At 49.4% G+C, this 18,063-nt stretch overlaps 1 protein-coding gene across 2 annotated transcripts in view; it reads left to right on the top strand.

Moving 5' to 3' along the window:
- Positions 1-18,063, top strand: part of STIMATE (STIM activating enhancer) — a 620,507-nt gene that overhangs the window by 212,967 nt on the left and 389,477 nt on the right. For both annotated transcript variants that reach the window (XM_069643543.1, XM_069643541.1), the window contains exon 7: positions 3,678-3,827. In XM_069643543.1, the coding sequence (XP_069499644.1) occupies positions 3,678-3,827 (150 nt within the window). The remainder of the gene's footprint in view (positions 1-3,677; positions 3,828-18,063) is intronic.

Raw genomic sequence — 18,063 nt, 5'->3', positions numbered from 1 at the left:
GCCCTGCCTCCCCTCTGAGAAGGCGCATTGATGCTTGTAGTCTTATCACAGAAAAAATACAATCTGAGGGTCCCACACGGGTGAGGGATCATGGGTACAAGGTATGTCACAATAGGGATAGTATTACTGGCACACCCTGATCGATGTCCCTTTTCAAGTTTTGAAAAACAAACTGTAACACTCTGCAGCTTCCACTAGATGTCGGCCTATGCACAGCATGTGAATCTAAGCAGATACAAGCATCATAAATACGATTACGTAATATATATATATATATATATATATATATATATATATATATATATATATATATATATATATATATTAGTAGTGGCCATGTAGTTATGGTTAAGTTGCTGTTTCCATAGGAAGAGCACTTTTTGGGGGGCTTATAACTTCGCTCCCCCTGGACGAATCCTCACCAAACTTTGCAAGAAAAGTATCTGGCCCACTCTGAATTTTTCTGCAAAGTTTGGTGAGGTTTGGTCCAGGGGGCAAACTTATAGGGGGGGGGGGTCCCAAAACTTCTTTTTTTCCCCCATAGACATAATGGGGGGAAAAAACTTTGCTCACGCCTACAGCCCAAACCGCTGGACGGATTTACACCAAATTTGCGGCAGGAGCGGCGGCTTGGTCCCGAAAGCGTGCTTTTTTTTTTATTTGATGTAAATCCGTCCAGTAGTTTTTTTAAAAAATTACAAAAATATAAGTGAAAAAATGTGTGATATCTGTCTGCTTCGCGGGCACACTTCCCTGTTCGCTCCGCGGACAGGACGGGGATTGGGCAAGCGGCTTGCGTGATGTCCGCGGACATCTGACGTGCTTTCCTATTTGCTGCGGTGAAGTGTGCAGTGCGTAGTATTGAGACGCCCGCCATCTTTGTTTATCGTTTGCATCAGAGCGCTGCATAGTAAGCTCTGTCTTCCTCCCGTTTCCCCACCCCCCGCTCAAGCTCTGTGTCTCCCACCCGCTCCCCCACCCCCTGCCCAAGCCCCTTGTCTCTCTCCCGTTCCCCCCCCACCCCCTGCTCATGGCCTGTGTCTCCCTCCCATTCCCCCCCTCACCCGCCGCTCATGCTCCTTGTCTCCATCCCATTCCCCCAACCCCGCTCATGCCCCGTGTTTCCCTGTACCCCACAACCCCGCTCATGCCCGTGTCTCCCTGTACCCCCACCCCCGCTCATGCCCCGTGTCTCCCTCGTGTTCCTCCCCGCTCATGCCCTGTGTCTCCCTCCCGTTCTCCCACCCCCTGCTCATGGCCTGTGTCTCTCTCCCGTTCCCCCCCACCCCCGCTCATGCCCCGTGTCTCCCTCGTGTTCTACCCGCTCATGCCCGTGTCTCCCTCCCGTTCCCCCACCTCCACTCATGCCCCTTGTCTCCCCATTCCCCCCCACCCCCCGCTCATGCCCCTGGTCTCCCTCCTTTTCCCCCCACCCCCGCTCATGCCCCGTGTCTCCCTCGTGTTCTCCCCCACTTCCTGCTCATGCCCCGTGTCTCCCTCCCGTTCCCCCCACCCCGCTCATGCCCCGTCTCTCTTGTACCCTCCCCACCCCCGCTCATGCCCTGTCTCCCCCCTGTACCCCCACCTCCGCTCATGCCCCATGTCTGCCTTGATCCCCCACCCCCTGCTCATGCCCCGTGTCTCCCTCCTTTTCCCCCACCCCCGCTCATGCCCTGTGTCTCCCGTGTTACCCCACCCCGCTCATGCCTCGTCTCTCTTGTACCCTCCCCACCCCCGCTCATGCCCTGTCTCCCCCTGTACCCCCACCCCCTGCTCATGCCCCGTGTCTCCCTCCTTTTCCCCCACCCCCCCTCATGCCCTGTCTCCCTAGTGTTCCCCCACCACCCCGCTCATGTCCTGTGTCTACCTTGTGTACCCCCCACACCTGCTCATGCCCTGTGTCTCTCCTGTTGCCCCCCACCCCCTGCTCAGGCCCCATGTCTCCCTCAAGTTATCCCCCGCTCATGCCCCGTGTCTCCCTCCTGTACCCCACCCCCCGCTCATGGCCTGTGTCTCCCTTGTGTTGCCCCCACCCCCCGCTCATGCCCTTTCTGCCCTGTTCCTCCCACTCCCGCTCATGCCCCGTGTCTCTGTTCCCCCACCCAGCTCATGCCCCGTGTCTCCCTCGTGTTCCCCCCCACCCCCGCTCATGCCCCGTGTCTCTCCCCTGTTCCCCAACCCCCTGCCTCGTGTTGCCCCACCCCCGCTAATGCCCTGTCTCTCTTGTTCCCTCCCCACCCTCGCTCATGCCCTGTCTCCCTCCTGTACCCCCAACCCCCTGCCTCGTGCCCTGTCTCTCCCATGTTCCCCATGTAAGCTAAGCAACCATAACTCGCGCCACCATCGTGCACTGCTAAGCCTAACACCCAGGACATCAAAGATGACATCACAAATGTCATTGATGACATCACTGATGACATCAGATGTGCATTTACCTTTCATGAAAAGTCTGTACAAGGGATTCTTAGTGTAATGTTAATAAACAAAGTGTAAAGGATTTTTGGAATAAATATCAAGTGCTAATTGGGTCATTAAGCTATGCATTGATATAAATAGCATTCTATTATTAAATTCAATCCAGTAGACTAAGGTACTCATGTAGAAACATAGGCATTGTGTGCAGCATACATGATGGAGGTGCAATATTCATAAGCTTGCCATGTTGAATAGTGAAATAACTTTTCTTAGAGTTTTGCGTGCTGTGAAACATGTGATAATTAGATAATAAAACCCACTTACTACATAATTGCATTATTATCGACAAAACACAGACAACACCACATACAAATGTGAATATACAAGGAAATGGAAGTTAAAAAAACAGCAGTATTAGCAGAAAGTGTTCATAACCTAACTGATTACCTTCATGCAGAGAAATGATTGCTCTGTTTCTAAGCTGTTACTTACCCTATGTATATATATCACATGATGTGCTTGGACCCTAAGGTAAATAGTGTGCGTACAACATATAAAAATAGGAGCACATACAGGGAAAGTACATTAAGAAAAAAAAAATCAGAACTATCAGAGTGCTGATAACTCTACTGATTATTTTAATGTGCAAAAAGGATTGCTGTCTTTCAAGATTGTCTTCCCCTATGTATGTTTCATATGATATAACTGGACCATAGGGGAATTATTGTAAGAACATACTTGAAGGATAAGTCTACAAATATAGTACGTTTATCTTCAGTAACAGTTAGGAACTAAGAATTCTAAACATGTGGCCTAGCTATGTCAGTAAAGAAAAAAGGGGAGCCAGATATGTGATATCAGTGATGTCATCAATGACATTTGTGATGTCATCTTTGATGTCCTGGGTGTTAGGCTTAGCAGTGCACGGCGGTGGTGCGAGTTATGGTTGCTTAGCTTACCATAACTTGAGATGGTGCGAGTTATGGTTGCTTAGCTTACCATAACTTGAGAATTTCAAGGGTTTTTCGGTTTTACTTGGGACCATAACGTCCCTTTTAACAACGTTTTTGACTATCTATCTATCGGCCATAGAGTTGCAGAAATAATCAGCCTTTAATCGTGAGAACGAACAACCACATTTAACAGTTTCTCCGAACCTTTGTCAGAATATCTATACTACTTATATTTGAGTCTGTTTTGTTTTGCGTTATGTATCCAAACGCGTGGGCTAACCAAAGAAAAATGTTTTCTTTTTCACACAGGCTTTAATGTTTTGGGTAGTGGATAATTTTCTCATGAAAAAAGGGAAGACAAAAGCAAAATTGGAAGAAAAGGAAACTGGATTGGACTCTAGGAATGGGAAAAAAGTGAGGTATCGGAGAGCAGCATCACAAGAAGAGTCAGAGTCTGAAGTATGTATGTTAGAGACCTGCCTTAGTTCTATTTAGAGGAAATTGCACAATGTAGAAGCAAAATAGCACACGGATGTTAAACCTTTTTAGTTATGTAAATTAACATTTGTTTCTTCAGAAATTCAGTTACAGAATTGGTTTTGAATTATATTTGAGATGTGTGTGTTGGTGTAGATTTTGTACAGCTTTTCATAGCCTGTCACTGTTCCATGCATAGCCACCTCCTCGTCTAATGCTTTTGACGGCCACATCTCTCCAAGCCATAAACTGCTGAAAATGGAGTGTTCAGCCTCCATAAGGGTAATACAGGCTACTTGTCCCAGAAGGTTTTCAGCAACAAAGTTAGAGCTCCGAACAGAAAATGGATCTCTGTAAAGGATCATTGGTCTCCAAAACAGGAAATTACAGAACCACAGCTCAATCCCTTAATCTTGAAGTCCTAGAGCTGATTCAAGTCCCAGGAACAATGTACTGCTTTGTGAGGATTGTCTTTTTCCAGTCTTCCTGTATGCCTTTCAGTTGTACCCAGAAGACCACCTTTGTGGGGGGGGCAGGGTTTCAGACATCAGATGCCACGGTCCCGCCCAATTGACCTTCCCTCTATCATCCACTTATTTCCTCAACAACTATTTTCAATTTGAATGAAAATATCCAAACTGCATCAAGTAACTGCGATCTAAAAAAACACGCCACTGATTGTTTCGAAGAACTTATCTCGTTCTTCTTTTCTGCCCTAAGAAGGGGCAGCAGAATATTAAGAAGCTGTCGCTTTCAACAGATTTCCTCCGAGGTAAAGGTTCATGATGGTCATGCCTGCACAGATCTCTGGTCTAGTTATTCACAATGGAGTTACAGCCTGTTGCATGCAAGTTCAAAGTTGACCACCCACATATCCATTCTGGAGGAGCTTGGCAAATGGAAATGTGTTTTTTTTTGTTAAAGGTACTCCTCTTTGGCATAGATTTTATACAGAATTTTTACTGAGGGAGTGGCAGGATTTAGTCTTCATGTACCGGACTGTCATGATTTTATCATGTCCCACTTGGCAGAGCCTAACCTCTGACCCAGAGGCATTCAGAATACCCACCTGATGCAGTGGCACGATTTGCGGAAGAGAATAATGCTTTTTTGAACACAATGCTCTGAAGAGTTGGAACACTGTGCTTAGGGCAGCAACCATCAATTTCTGAGCAACTAGCATGTTTGCTATTGTAAAGTGAAATTGTTTGGGCGTACCCCCAGAACATCTAGAATCCAATTTTCGGTACCCGTGTGCAAACGCTTAACATTGGATGCCATTAAAACTTGCCCGCACAATTTATTTTAAGCGTAAATGTGTGTTTTAGTGCCTGTTTGTAGAATCGAAACATATAAAGGATGTCCTTGCACATCTGTTTAGCATGTATGTATATTTATTCTCTAGTAGAAATACTGAACATTACAAATAGTATCTTCAAACAAAGAACAATCGCCTATAGTTTAAATAATATACTTTGGTATAGCCCTGCATTCTTCTACTCCTCTATTCAATTCTAGCAACCAAAAGCATACAGCCGATCAGTAATGTGCTTAACGATCTAAAATATGGCACAGTGAACATTAAGGATATACTCCCATTAGTGTTAGAATTGACGAGCTGGTGATCACGTGGTGTTAAGCCACGAATACATCTACAGGCACAACTGTAGCAATTCCATTATGGCAGCTATGGGTCCACTTATTCTGGACAGAAGTACAAGGAGGAAGAAAAGGTTTTGAAATGCGTTCTCAGCTCAATGCTTACCCAGACACCAATTACCAGTCGAGCTGCCCTCACAAAAATACATCATGACAGTTCTTGGTTTTCAAGCGATGGAAAAGAAAAATAAGGGTATTCAAAATTCCGGCTTTGGTCCCAAAATTATAGGAGTAGGTATACAATTAGAATCTGAAACGATTGACACAATGCAGATTTATTTTGCTTTGCAAAATCTATTTTAATAGCTGCTGAAATCATCTTACCCACGCCAGTCAGTCCTTTCAGCTCAGCCCTGCATGCAGTCTCTGTTCATCAGGAGTTCAGGAAGCTCAGCCTCTCGTACCCCTTTTCGAGTCTACTATATAGGGTATAATCAGACTTCTCTAATATTGCGTCTTCTAACAGTCAATCCTGGTCTTGCAATTTTATTGTTTAATCTTGATCTCCTCCCATGGGCCTGCTTGTAAAGCTGAAAACTAAACGGTTAACATTTTGAGTTTAGGTTTTAAGAAAACAATTTAACAATTTGAACATGATTTGAAAATGTATTGCTAATTTGAACATTGACAGATTGCTTTTCTTTTTTCAAAATGGTTTTTTAACCATTTACAAGCAAAATTACACATTTAATCTTCTAATGGTGTAATTTTTAATTTGTCCAAGCAAATGCATCATATTCATAATCCAACTATGCTTTAGGTAATTTCAGTTCTCCAGCATGGGATCTTTCATGGATTCTTAATGAATTCATATACTTATGAATACGGTTGTCAGGCTGGGAATCCTTTGTAACAATAAAGCAGCTTTACATTTTTAAACTGGTAGGACTTGTATAGCCCATTACTGTCCCTTTGGGGGTCATACTGCCCCAGCCAATGACCAAAAACTGGGTCAGGACCACAGTGGTCGCTTGACGGTGTTGTAAAGGGTCTGCATGCTTCCGTGGTCTTCGTCTTCTTCAGTTTCCAGTAGTCTACTTGCCTTTCACCTCAGGAATCTCCTCTACAATCTCAGCAGTTTACAGAAAGGGGCGGCTGGCTGTCCAATCTTGGCAGCCAGACCCTCAGTGGGGGCTGGTTCCATTCGGGCACTCGTGCAGGCAAAGGACAGGGGGTGAAACTCCTCCACCCACTTCCTGCCCGGACACACTGGAGCTTAGGCTGGGGCACCCAAGGGTTCCCGCCAAAGGCAAAATGTCAGACATCCCCCCCCCCCTCCTACCAGAATGGTAGAATAAGGGCTAACAAAGGACAACCACTCTAGAAATGGTGAAAGAAGCCCCTGAGTTGGTACTCGGGTGCCCCTATTGTGCCTAACTGGGGCTATGGACATGGCCTGCAGTACAAATTAAACGCAATAGTCGGTAGAACACCAGGTTACTGCCACCAGCCATAGTTAGAGGGTTGTCTGACTATAAAGTCACAGGAGCAGCAGAGAGAAGGGGCACACTAGATATCCCCTTGGCACTCCACATAAGGTGGTGGCTGCCAATCTCAGAATGTAATGTTTTAGGAGAGATACAAAGTATCTCTTTTTTTTCTTTATCCTACAGCAACTACAGTTATTAAGGATAATCTCAAAGGAGAGCCCAGAGGGTTCCCAGAAACACTGCCCATAAGGAACTGTATGCTGCAATAGTACAATACAGATGCCTTGTAGAGATGGAGTAAAAATAGACTCCAAAGGACTGATAAAACAGCGAGAACAGAGTACGAAAAGACAGAGCCCATTAGAATGAATGAGTGGAAAAAGGATCCAGGATTAAAGATAAAGGCCCACAAGTCCAGCAAAAGGTGCTGGGGGGTCACACTAGCAGAGGGGAAGAAGCATAACAATGATACATCTCCCTAACCATGATACATCTCCCTAACCGGTCCAGACACGAATGTATCTCCACACATGCATACGCCCCTGAGGAGTATGATGACTTGATCCCAGCGGATGGGGTGCCCCCAGACATGCCTTCAAGAGATTTGCCTCTGGATGAATTAGGCTCTTGTCACGCTCTGACACAGCTGTGAAGCTTTTTGACCTTGTTCCTGAGTGGGAAGAATCCAATGGGGTCATCAATCCTTTCCCAGCGGTGACCTCTCCCCATGTGGCCAGAGGATGGCAGCTGCTACCTGATCCTCACCTTGGGGCAACTATATGAGGGAGGATCACATGAGGGGGGGGGGGGTGGCAAACCACAAGGGAGTGACAAGATCTCTTCGGCCGAGACATGGTATCTCCCTTTTTCTCTTGCAGATTACCAAGGCCTTTTTGGCATAGTTTACCTCTCCTCACTCACCTAGGAAGGTTACTTTCCTATACTCTAAACACAAGTTATCAAAACCTGACTTGCTTTTGAAAACTGACAACCCGTTTCCAGACTCTTCATACAAGTTATCAAGACTTCCCCTTTTCCTAAATATGAAAATACTGGGCCGAAAATGATGACGAATAATGGCGGCCAAGAGCACAAGCTGCGCTGTAGTTGTGGAAGGAAAATGCAAGCTACCGGGAGACCCTGGCTGGAGAACTCAAGTCCTCTGGCGCAATCGAGGGGCTGCAGGGCTGGTACAAGGTCTGTGGAGCCATTCTGCCCATCGAAGGAACCAAGGGGAGCTGACTGCAGTGGATGGCACGATGTGAAGACAAGCTTCAGAGTGTTCGCAGGTACCGAAACTCGGCCTCCACACACCTGAGCCTGGAGAGATGCTGAACGAAGAGCAGGAGCTGCGAGAGGCCCAGAAGCTGTGAAGCCGAGCTGGCGTTAGGGAACGGAACTCTAAAGAGCCGCAGGAGAACCTTTACACCCCAAGTGCCAGTGAGTCCACCCAAGGGAATCTGGACACCTGGGCGTATTGGCAACCATCCCGAAAGCAAATAACATTGAAGTGTATAAGAAAGAGCGAGCCATTGAATATTAGTTATAGACGGAACAAAGGAAATTTAAGAGACTGTCAAGTTTGTAAGTGTATGCCGTTTACCAATAAGGAAAGACCTGGCAGGATAGTATACCAGACACGAGACTATTAAGTCTGTGCAGTGCAAATATGAGGCAATCCCTGCCAGGAGAGTATACCAGGCAGATGTAAACTGCAAAAGTGTTCATATAAGAAAGTCCTGGTATGGAAGCTTATCAGGCAAGGTCAAGTTGAACAGTGTATAACACACAAAGTCCTCCTAAGGCTACAGCATGACTGGCAAAAGGCTGAGTTAAAACGTATCCACAGAGAGAAAACGTGGCCGGAGAAGTACACCAGTAGCATTCCAAGATACAGACTGACATTGTTTTGTAGACCAATTGTGGTGTTGATCAAGAGAAACCGAAGGAACTGATATTCTTGAAAGTATATAAAACAGTGAAGAGAAATCCAGGTTAAGGAACCCCCCCAACTCCTCCTCTGGAACAAGGAACTATACCCTTCTGGCACTTTGTGTTGGAGTTACTCATTTCCTTTTTGATCATTTGTGCACTACTCGAAGTGCCAAAGATTTCTTCCCTTTTTAAGTTTGAGTTGATTTTGTAGAATGTGAGGGCCAGAATGGGATGTTTTGCTTTGGACATCTTGACATTGTATGGACCCTTAGTTTTGTTTTAGATAGGCAAACACCTCTTAGAATAGGGACAGAGACATTTCCCAACTCCCTTTTTATTTTAATAAAGGTTTTTGACCCAAACCAGGAATCCCCTGTGTTTGCGTCTCATTCCTGGCTCCTCACACTGAGGAACAATGGAAGGAAGGTTTTTGGGAGAATTCTCAGAAATGTGCTAATTCCTTTCTACTATAGAGACCTCCAGCTCTTGCTGGATTTAAGGACTTTTCATTTTTATCCTGGAGAGAGTGAGACCTTTTCCCCACTCTTTTTATTTTTATTTATTTATTTATTTTTTTAACTTTGTGACACAAAGCACCTTCCGTGCAGTGGCACAGGGAAGTCCTTTAGATTTCCCAAAGGTTTAATTAGTTTCTCTTGGCTAAACTACTGTTTCCAAGAGCAGTAAAGTGAACTTTACTTTACTTACCTTTTGTAACTTTGTAGACCCAGCACACATACTGTCTTACATAGAGTGCTGGATGGGTTACTTAGTTTCTGATGCTTGTTAATCTACTTAGAATCACATACTCTGCATATGGTCCGACATCCAGTGGTCACCCTGGAGTATTGCATCTTGTCTTTCGAGAATCGAAAGGGGACGTCGACCGGGGCATGCCTTTAACATTTTCTCCAGCATGGGGTCTGGCATGGATTCACATGCTCATGAATATTCCCCGTCGTAAGGCTGGGAATCCTCGGTAAATAAAAAATCGGTATCAGTTTCGTTTCTGATCTTTCTTAGTAGTAACCAATCACTGATCTCTGGGTCATACTGCCCCCAGCCAATGACTGCCCTCTCCCTAAGCCCTGTCTCTGGCAGCCATCCTCAGATTTTTACCGCACGCTCAAGTGTTGGGAGTCCTCGTGCTGTAGCTCTCGAGCTTTTGCTGCGTTTTCACGCTTTTTCAGGAGTTTTTCTCATTTTTTCGGTTTATTTGAGCCTCAAGCTCCACTGTTTCTACTTCCGATAACGGGGACCTGTTTCGGAATTCTTCTACGCCCCTCAATTGTGAAGTTTTCGTCGAGTTTACACTTCTTGGAGGATTCCGGAAGATCTGCGGCCTACCTCAAAAGGGAACTCGACGGCCAGATCCAAGCTGTTCAGGAACTGCCCTGGATGCAGATTATATAACATTTTCAAGGAGGACGAGCATTCGCAATGTCCCTACTGCCTCCATGGGGACAAGGCGCACGTGGAGAAGGACTGTGCGTTCTGCAAGAACCTTTCGGAACGGACCAAACAAGATCGTTGTTCCCGCCTCGCCACCTGGCTGGAGAAGGGCACAGCAAGTGAGAAGGCGAAGAAGAAGTCTGAGCGGGCTTCTAAGTCCTTTGAGGGTGCGACGGGGGCCCAACAGAAGGCCAAGCACCGCAAGTCCGCAGGCTCCGGGAGCACCGAAAGGTCGGGCTCTTCGGTTGCCAAGCAGGGCGCTACTTCCCCGGCACGTTCGACCACGAGCCAGCGCTCTGGTTTGGGGAAGAGGAAGTCCGAGAACCCGGGTAGGCCGCTGGAGCGGACCCGGTCCATCTCGGAAGGGGGAGCGAGGCGTTGATTTCCCCCCCCCCCCCTCCCCCTCCCCCTCCCAAGGCGAAGGCCCAGGATGCACCTAAGGTGGTGAGGGCCTTCATCCACCCGGCTAAGGCCTCTACCGAAGTGGTCTCTGCGACCCTGGCGGAGCCGGCTGAGACTACACCAATGGAAACGGCCTCTGGGCCCAGAGTATCCCTGCCGCTGCTGAGGTAATCCTCTTTCCAGCCCACCGCTAAGACCCCCGTGAAGCCCCCGGCTGAAAAAGGAGGGGTCGGTGGCCGTTACAGACTCAGAATCAGCCTCTGAAGAGGAACTGGTGGAGACTGAGAGGGGCCTCAAAGAAAGGTCCATAGGCCTCAACGAGAGGTTCATAAACCTCAACGAGCGGTTCGATCCCAGGGGACGGTCCCTGCTGACGTGATCGAAGATGGCGACGAGGACGACGAACAGGGCCCAGTGGAGCGGCCATCGCGTCCGTCGCAGCCATTGCCCGAGCCACAGGATAGCTCGGCGGCCATTTTGTTGGCAATCCAATCCTTATGTACCGAGATTTGGATGAGATTACCACGGACCCCGACGGAGGATCCGGAACCAGGCCCGTCCACCCCTCTCCGCCCTTCGTGCCCGCGAGGCTGGCGGACCCCTCATCCCCCTCGTTGGGAGAGGATACAGCGATGGATACAGGGACGGACTGCGGCGATGACAGAGCGGACATCCCGTCGTCATCCCACTGCGGGCGTCCCCAGCCGACTAGGTTGGCTCTTTCCACGCCATGATAACCAGGGCATCTGAGCTCTTCCAGCTCTGCCCTGAAGAACAGACAAAGGAGGGGTTTCTGTACCAACGACGAGAGGCTAAGAGGAAGGCGGTCTTTGCGGTGCCTTTACTCAACGACATCTGGGACGAGGGGCTTGCTGTCCTCAAGAACCCTGCCGCGACACCCGCCAAGAGGGACAGGTACGAGAAGAAGTACAGAGGGTACTCGGGGCCCAGCCCACGCCAGACTCGGTCGTCTCGGCAGCGGCTAAGAAGGCAGCGGGCGCGGCGGCTTCAACTTCCACTTCCCCGCCGGACAGCGAGGGTAAGAAGTTGGACTTTATGGGACGACGAGTCATCTCGTCGGCGACGACGATTAAGGTGGCCAATGCCTTAGCGATCGTGCTACGATAGGGAGCTCTGGTTCAAGATAGCTCCCCTGCTAGATTTCCTGCCTGATGACAAAAGGGCGAAGGCCTTAGAAATTCTGCAGGAGTGCGAGGTGGCGTTGGATCACACCATTACGGTGGCAATGGACATTGCCGATACCGGATTTCGCCAACTGGGCAACGGAGTTTGCCTCTGACGAAAAGGATGGCTCAAGGCGACAGACTTTCGCCAGGACGTCCAGGCCAGAGTGTTGGACATGCTGTTTGACGGCAACAACCTCTTTGGTAAGGTGGAGTCTCTACATGCCATCAAGACCGACTCTGAGACGGCCCGGGCCCTTGGGGTGCTTCAGCAGCGACGGCCCTTTCGGAGCTCTGAAGGCAGACAGGGTGCCTCCAAAGGATCCAGCGGTGGCTCCTCCAACTACCGCCAGGCGGCCCGCTCCTCTCCCCAGGAGGCCTATACAGGTTGCGGCAAGCAAAGGGGTTCCCGCCGTCGTCGCCAAGGAGGCAAGGCCGCTTCCACTGGGGTGGTCGGGCCCCGGCCGAAGCACCCCAGTGGGAGGCCGACTGATTAAGTTCGTCAGGGTGTGGGAGTCCATCTCCACCGATCGTTGGGTGTTGGACACACTGGCCAACGGGCACTCGCTGGAATTCCTAAATAAGTGCCCTCGCATTCCTCCCGTGGTCAGGAAGGAGAATCACGTCCCTCAACTGCTGTTGGAGGTAAAGGCGATGCTCAAGAAAGGTGCCATCGAGTATACAAGGTACTTCCTCGTCAGGAAGAAGACAGGCGGTTGGCGCCCCATCCTAGACCTGCGTCGGTTAAACAAATAAATCAAGGTGCAGAAATTCAGGATGGTCACCCCCCAGCACGTACTGGGATGTTCGGATTAAAGTCGGCACCCAGGGTTTTCACCAAGTGCCTGGCACCAGTGGCGGCGCGGCTGCGCCTGCAGGGGATCCACATCTACCCCTACCTGGACGACTGGCTAATCCGGGCAAGGTCAAGGGAACTCGCCGTCGATCATACGGCGAGGACCGTCCAGTTGCTCACGGAGCTGCGGTTCTCCATCTACCCCAAATCCCACCTGGTTCCGTCGCAAGTAGCACTGTTTTTGGGGGCGAAGCTCGATGCAGTGGAGCAATTGGCTTCCCCTTCAGAGGAGAGGACCAAAACCATCTTGGGCAAGGTACGGCGACTGTTGGCCACGGACGTGGCCAGGGTGAGGTCCATCAAGTCCCTTCTCGGGATGATGTCCTCATGCATCTACCTTGTACCCCTTTGCAGACTTCAGATGCGTCCGCTACAGGAGTTCCTCGACGCCCGCTGGTTTCAGGCTGGGGGCTGCTTTGAGGACCGGATCCCCCTTGATGACCGGATCCCCCTCGAAGAGGAGTTCCGTCGGGCGATCCTATGGTGGGGCACCAGGGCTCACCTCACGACGAGCACGGACTTTCAAACCCCGGCGTTTCAGGAGACGGTGACTACGGACGCCTCTCTGGAGGGTTGGGGGGGGGCCCACACCGGAGATCTCCACGCAAGAGGCCTTTGGCTCCCGGAGGAGAGGTCTCTTCACATCAACATCTTGGAGCTCCGTGCAGTGTTCTGGGCGCTCAAGTCGTTCCTCCCATCCCTCAAGGACAAAGTGGTGAGGATCTTCACTGACAACACCACCACGATGTTCTATATACGGAAGCAGGGAGGCACCAGATCCCCAGCCCTATCCAATGAGGCCCAGGATCTGTGGCACTGGGCCATCGCCCAGGGGATGTTTCTGGTTCCCTTCCACCTGGCAGGAATAAAGAACACCATTGCCGACTCACTGAGCAGGGAGCTGCGCTCGTGCCACGAGTGGGAACTACGCCAGGATCAAGTGGATCGACTCTTCCAACGATGGGGCAAACCCCAGATTGACCTGTTCGCGACGGCGGCGAACTTCAGGTGCCAGAGGTTCGCCAGCAGGTTCCCACAGCCGAGGAGCATGGGCGATGCTTTCTCGTTCCCTTGGGACGGCCTGTTTCTATACGCGTTCCCTCCATTGCTGTTGCTGCTCCGCCTCATCAGCCAGCTCAAGAAGTCCAGGTGCAGGATGATCCTCGGCCCAACGGTGTGGCCGAGGCAGGTCTGGTTTCCGGACCTTCTGGACTTGTCAACGTCCCCGCCAGTCAGGCTGCCAGCGGATGCAGATCTTCTCTCCAGAGAAGGAGGTGCCATTCTACACCACGACCCACAGTCTCTGACCTTGCAGGCCTGGCTCCTGCAGCGCTAGAGTTTGGAGGGTACGATATCCCGGCTGATTGCAGAGAGGTTCTTGCAAAGGCCAGGGCGTCCTCAACTCTCGTGTTACGGTCATAAATGGAAGAGGTTCTCTGTCTGGTGCCGTGCACAGAAGATTAACCCTCTGCGGATTACAGCCCCTCAAGTGCTGCCGTTTTTACTGTCGCTGGCCAAAGCTGGACTGGCCCACGCCTCCATAAAAATACATCTGGCTGCCATCTCCCGATATACCAGGACTACGGGACGGGCGTCCTTGTGGTCTCATCGCCTGGTAAAGGAATTTATGAAGGGACTATTCCGTTCATTCCCATCGGTGAAGGCTCCTGCCCCAGCGTGGGAACTTAATGTGGTGCTGACCAGGCTCATGGGAACCCCATTCGAGCCTATACATTCGGCGCCCTTGAAGTTCCTGTCATGGAAGACAGCGTTCCTCGTGGCCATCACCTCTGCACGACGACTGGGAGACATTCAGACCCTATCTTGCAAGCCTCCATACTTGAGATTTCATGACACAAGGGTAGTGCTTAGGCGCACCCCTCCTTCATGCCCAAGGTGCCGTCTGACTTCCACCTCAACGAGCCCTTGGTGTTACCAGTTTTCTTCACGTCGCCTTCGATGCCGGCCGAGAGGACTTTGCACTCGCTGGATGTAGCTAGAGCGCTGAAGTTCTACGTGGACCGCACGAAGAGTTTTCGGAAGACGTCACAGCTATTCGTGATCTTTGGGTCTGTGAATCAAGAGAAGGCTCTCTCGAAGACTTCCATTTCCAGATGGCTCTCCGGCTGCATCATGCATTGTCACCGGTTGGCAAAGCGAGCGCTGCCCGGCCGTCCGAGAGCCCATTCGACCAGAGCGATCGCTGCTACCACGGCGTTCCTGTCTGGTGTGCCCCTGCTGGACATCTGCAGGGCTGCTACGTGGAGGTCGACGCACACCTTCACAAGATTCTACTGCGTCGATCGGGACTCCAGGGAGGAGTCCAGGGTCGGCCAAGGAGTGCTGCGCAACCTGTTTGCTTAAGGTGAGCCTGGTGAGGAGGTAAGAGATGCTTAATGTTGAGTGGTTGTATTGCTTAATGTTGAGCCTGTTGCCACCTCCCGTGGTTGTGTATACTGCTATGTATTTTATTCATGAGCATGTGAATCCATGCCAGACCCCATGCTGGAGAAGGAACAAGTTACTTACCTGTAACTGTTGTTCTCCAGCATGGGTCTGGCTTGGAGCCTACCTAGCATCTTGCCTTTCTGCATCCATTAAAACAGATAGTCCTGCTTGCCATCCTCCAAATATAGCTATACTTTTGAGTTTCCACTATATAGTGGAATGTCTCAGCCAGTGGGTATAAAGTACCCTCATTTGTAGGGAGGCAATGCTTTAGGATAATTTCTATGCACTCTGCAAGACCCTTTTCTTCCACAGATTTCAATAGGGTCACCCTCGCAGGATAGTTTTTCAACCACCTAAAACACCATTCTGACTTTAAGGGGCTAATCCTACAAAAGCATTGTGACTGAAGTGGAGATCTGTGATAATAGGGGAACCCTTTTGGCAACCCTGGCCTGAGATAACGGTAGTCGGGCTTTCCTCACGGGGTGGGGAGCTCATGATCAACTGTCTTTGGACCACATCGGAATCCAGACTACACAGATCTTTTAGAGCTGACGGTAATCGCACTGATGCTGATGTCCTTATTGTCTTCCAGAGAGGAGGTAGACAATCGCTATCGCTTTGCAGGGAGGCAATGCAGCTCTGGTTTTGGGCGCATATCCGCTCTTCTTCACCTAGATGCAGAAGAGACTTCGTCGTATGCTCTGGGCAGGTAGAGATCAGTCTCCCACAAGTGGAAGTTAGCTCAGGAAGTCCTCCTAGAGGTCTTCGCCCTTTGGGAACCCCTGAAGTGGATCTGCTTGCGTCCACTATCAACGGGAAATGTGACCTGTTCTGCTCTGGGGAATTTCCTCAGAGGAGCTCTGGCAGATGCGTTCATAATGGCCTGGGAATTTACACTCCTGTACGCGTTCCCACCAGTCGCTGTCATTCCTCATGTCATTACGAGGTTGAGTAAGTTCGAGAAGTCCATTATCCTGATTGGGCCCAGACTGTTTATCACCCACTCCTCCTACACACACTATCCTCCTTTGGTTTCAAGGGCCCTGTTCTGAATTGGCTATCTTCCTACTTTTCTTCTCGTTCCTTTACCGTCTCATGGGGAGGTCAGACCTCTTCTTCCTTCCCTCTAACATACGGTGTTCCACAAGGCTCTGTACTTGGTCCTTTCCTCTTCTCTCTTTAAACCTCACTCATCGCCCCTGTTATCTCTTCCTTTGACGTCTCCCATCACTTTTATGCTGATGATACTCAACTTTCTCTTTCTCCTCCTTCACACCTGACCTCCATCTCAAACTCTCCTCCTGTCTCACAGCTATCAAGAACTGGATGTCCTCACGCTTCCTCTCTCTTAACACCGATAAGACAGAAGTCCTTGTCTTCCCTTCTAACTCACTTCCTCCTCCCTCTCCTCCCCCATTCATCCACTTCCAACCTCCCTATCTCCTCCCATGCTCGTAATCTAGGTGTTATATTTGACTCCTCTCTCTCCTTCTCACCACATTTCACTTACCTCTCGCTCCTGCCGCTACCATCTATACAACATTCGCAAAATCAGTCCTTCCCTCACATTCCATGCGACCAAACTCCTTATCTCCTCATCTTTTCCCGGCTATTCTACTGCTCCCCTTTATTCTTTGGACTTCCTGCATCCCAGCTTACCATTTACCACTCTGCCGTTCGTACTGTCTCCTTACCTCTCGTGATTCCATCTCCTCCTCGCTCTCCTCTTCGTTGGCTACCTTTCCACTTTCAGTTAAAATTCTGCTTTCTCTGCCTTGTTTTTAAATCCTTACATGGTCTAGCTCCTCCTTATCTCTCCTCCCTTCTCACCTTTTACTCCCCCTCACGCTCTCTTCGTTCTGCTGACCGTTTCCTGCTCACTGTATCTCCTTCCCCTTGTGCTTCTTCCAGGTTCCGCTCCTTCCAACTCCTCGCTCCTCTTCACTGGAACGCACTCCCTCTCTCAATCCGCTCTTCCAATACCCTTGCCTCATTTCGCACGTCCCTTAAATCCCTTCTCCTCCACTCTCCTCGTTGAAGATCTGATTATTCTCTCATCCCCCCTCTCTCCCACTTCTAACTCCTTAACTCCCCACTCCCTTCTCATTCTCCCACCTTCCTATTCTTCACTTGTTCTATCCTTCTCTGTTGCCCCACACCAATCCTACTTCCTCTCCAATTCCCATTCTCCACAGTTAATTGCTTTTTGCACTGTTTTTGCTGTCGAATGATTCATCATGTAATTTTGCTCACATTGTTCTTTGTTTATTGTTGTTCACTGTACGAGTTGTCCCATTGTACAGCGCCTTGGTATAAAGCGCTCTATAAATAAACAAACCAATCAACGTGGTACCCCGAACCTCTAGACCTGTCTGTCCTCCATTCGATATTCCTCTCACAAGATGAGATGCAGTCTTCTCCACCCAGAAATCAGAACTCTGAACCTTTACGCCTAGTTTCCTTCCCATGCTTGTCGAGGATTATCTGAGTTTTCTTTCTATTAATAATTAGATGATTTCATTCTGCATTCTACAATTCTTTAGCCAAATTCAACAAGCTGGAAAAGGTATGATCTACAATCATAAGGTTGGCCGCATAAGCGAGCCACCTAACATGGAGTGATTAAATCTATGTATTAGCAGGAGAACCTGAAGGGAATGGTTGAGTTCAACACCTACACTTGGTTTTGTAGTTGTAAGTCGGGCAATGCAGCGTTGCCTTCACTGTCCTTAAGGGTACCCATGATTGTGGCATTGACACTGATGACTCTGAGAAAATCAATATGCCTAATTTGTTTGTAGGAAAATGTTCAGTTTCCAGGGAGGGCTAACCCCTCAATCAGAGGT

The sequence above is a fragment of the Ambystoma mexicanum genome, chromosome 2p, assembly GCF_040938575.1.
Source record: "Ambystoma mexicanum isolate Mex_15411 chromosome 2p, UKY_AmexF1_1, whole genome shotgun sequence".
Classification (NCBI taxonomy): domain Eukaryota; kingdom Metazoa; phylum Chordata; class Amphibia; order Caudata; family Ambystomatidae; genus Ambystoma; species Ambystoma mexicanum.
Note: the sequence above shows the minus strand (reverse complement) of the source record. Positions and strands in the feature narration are given on the sequence as shown.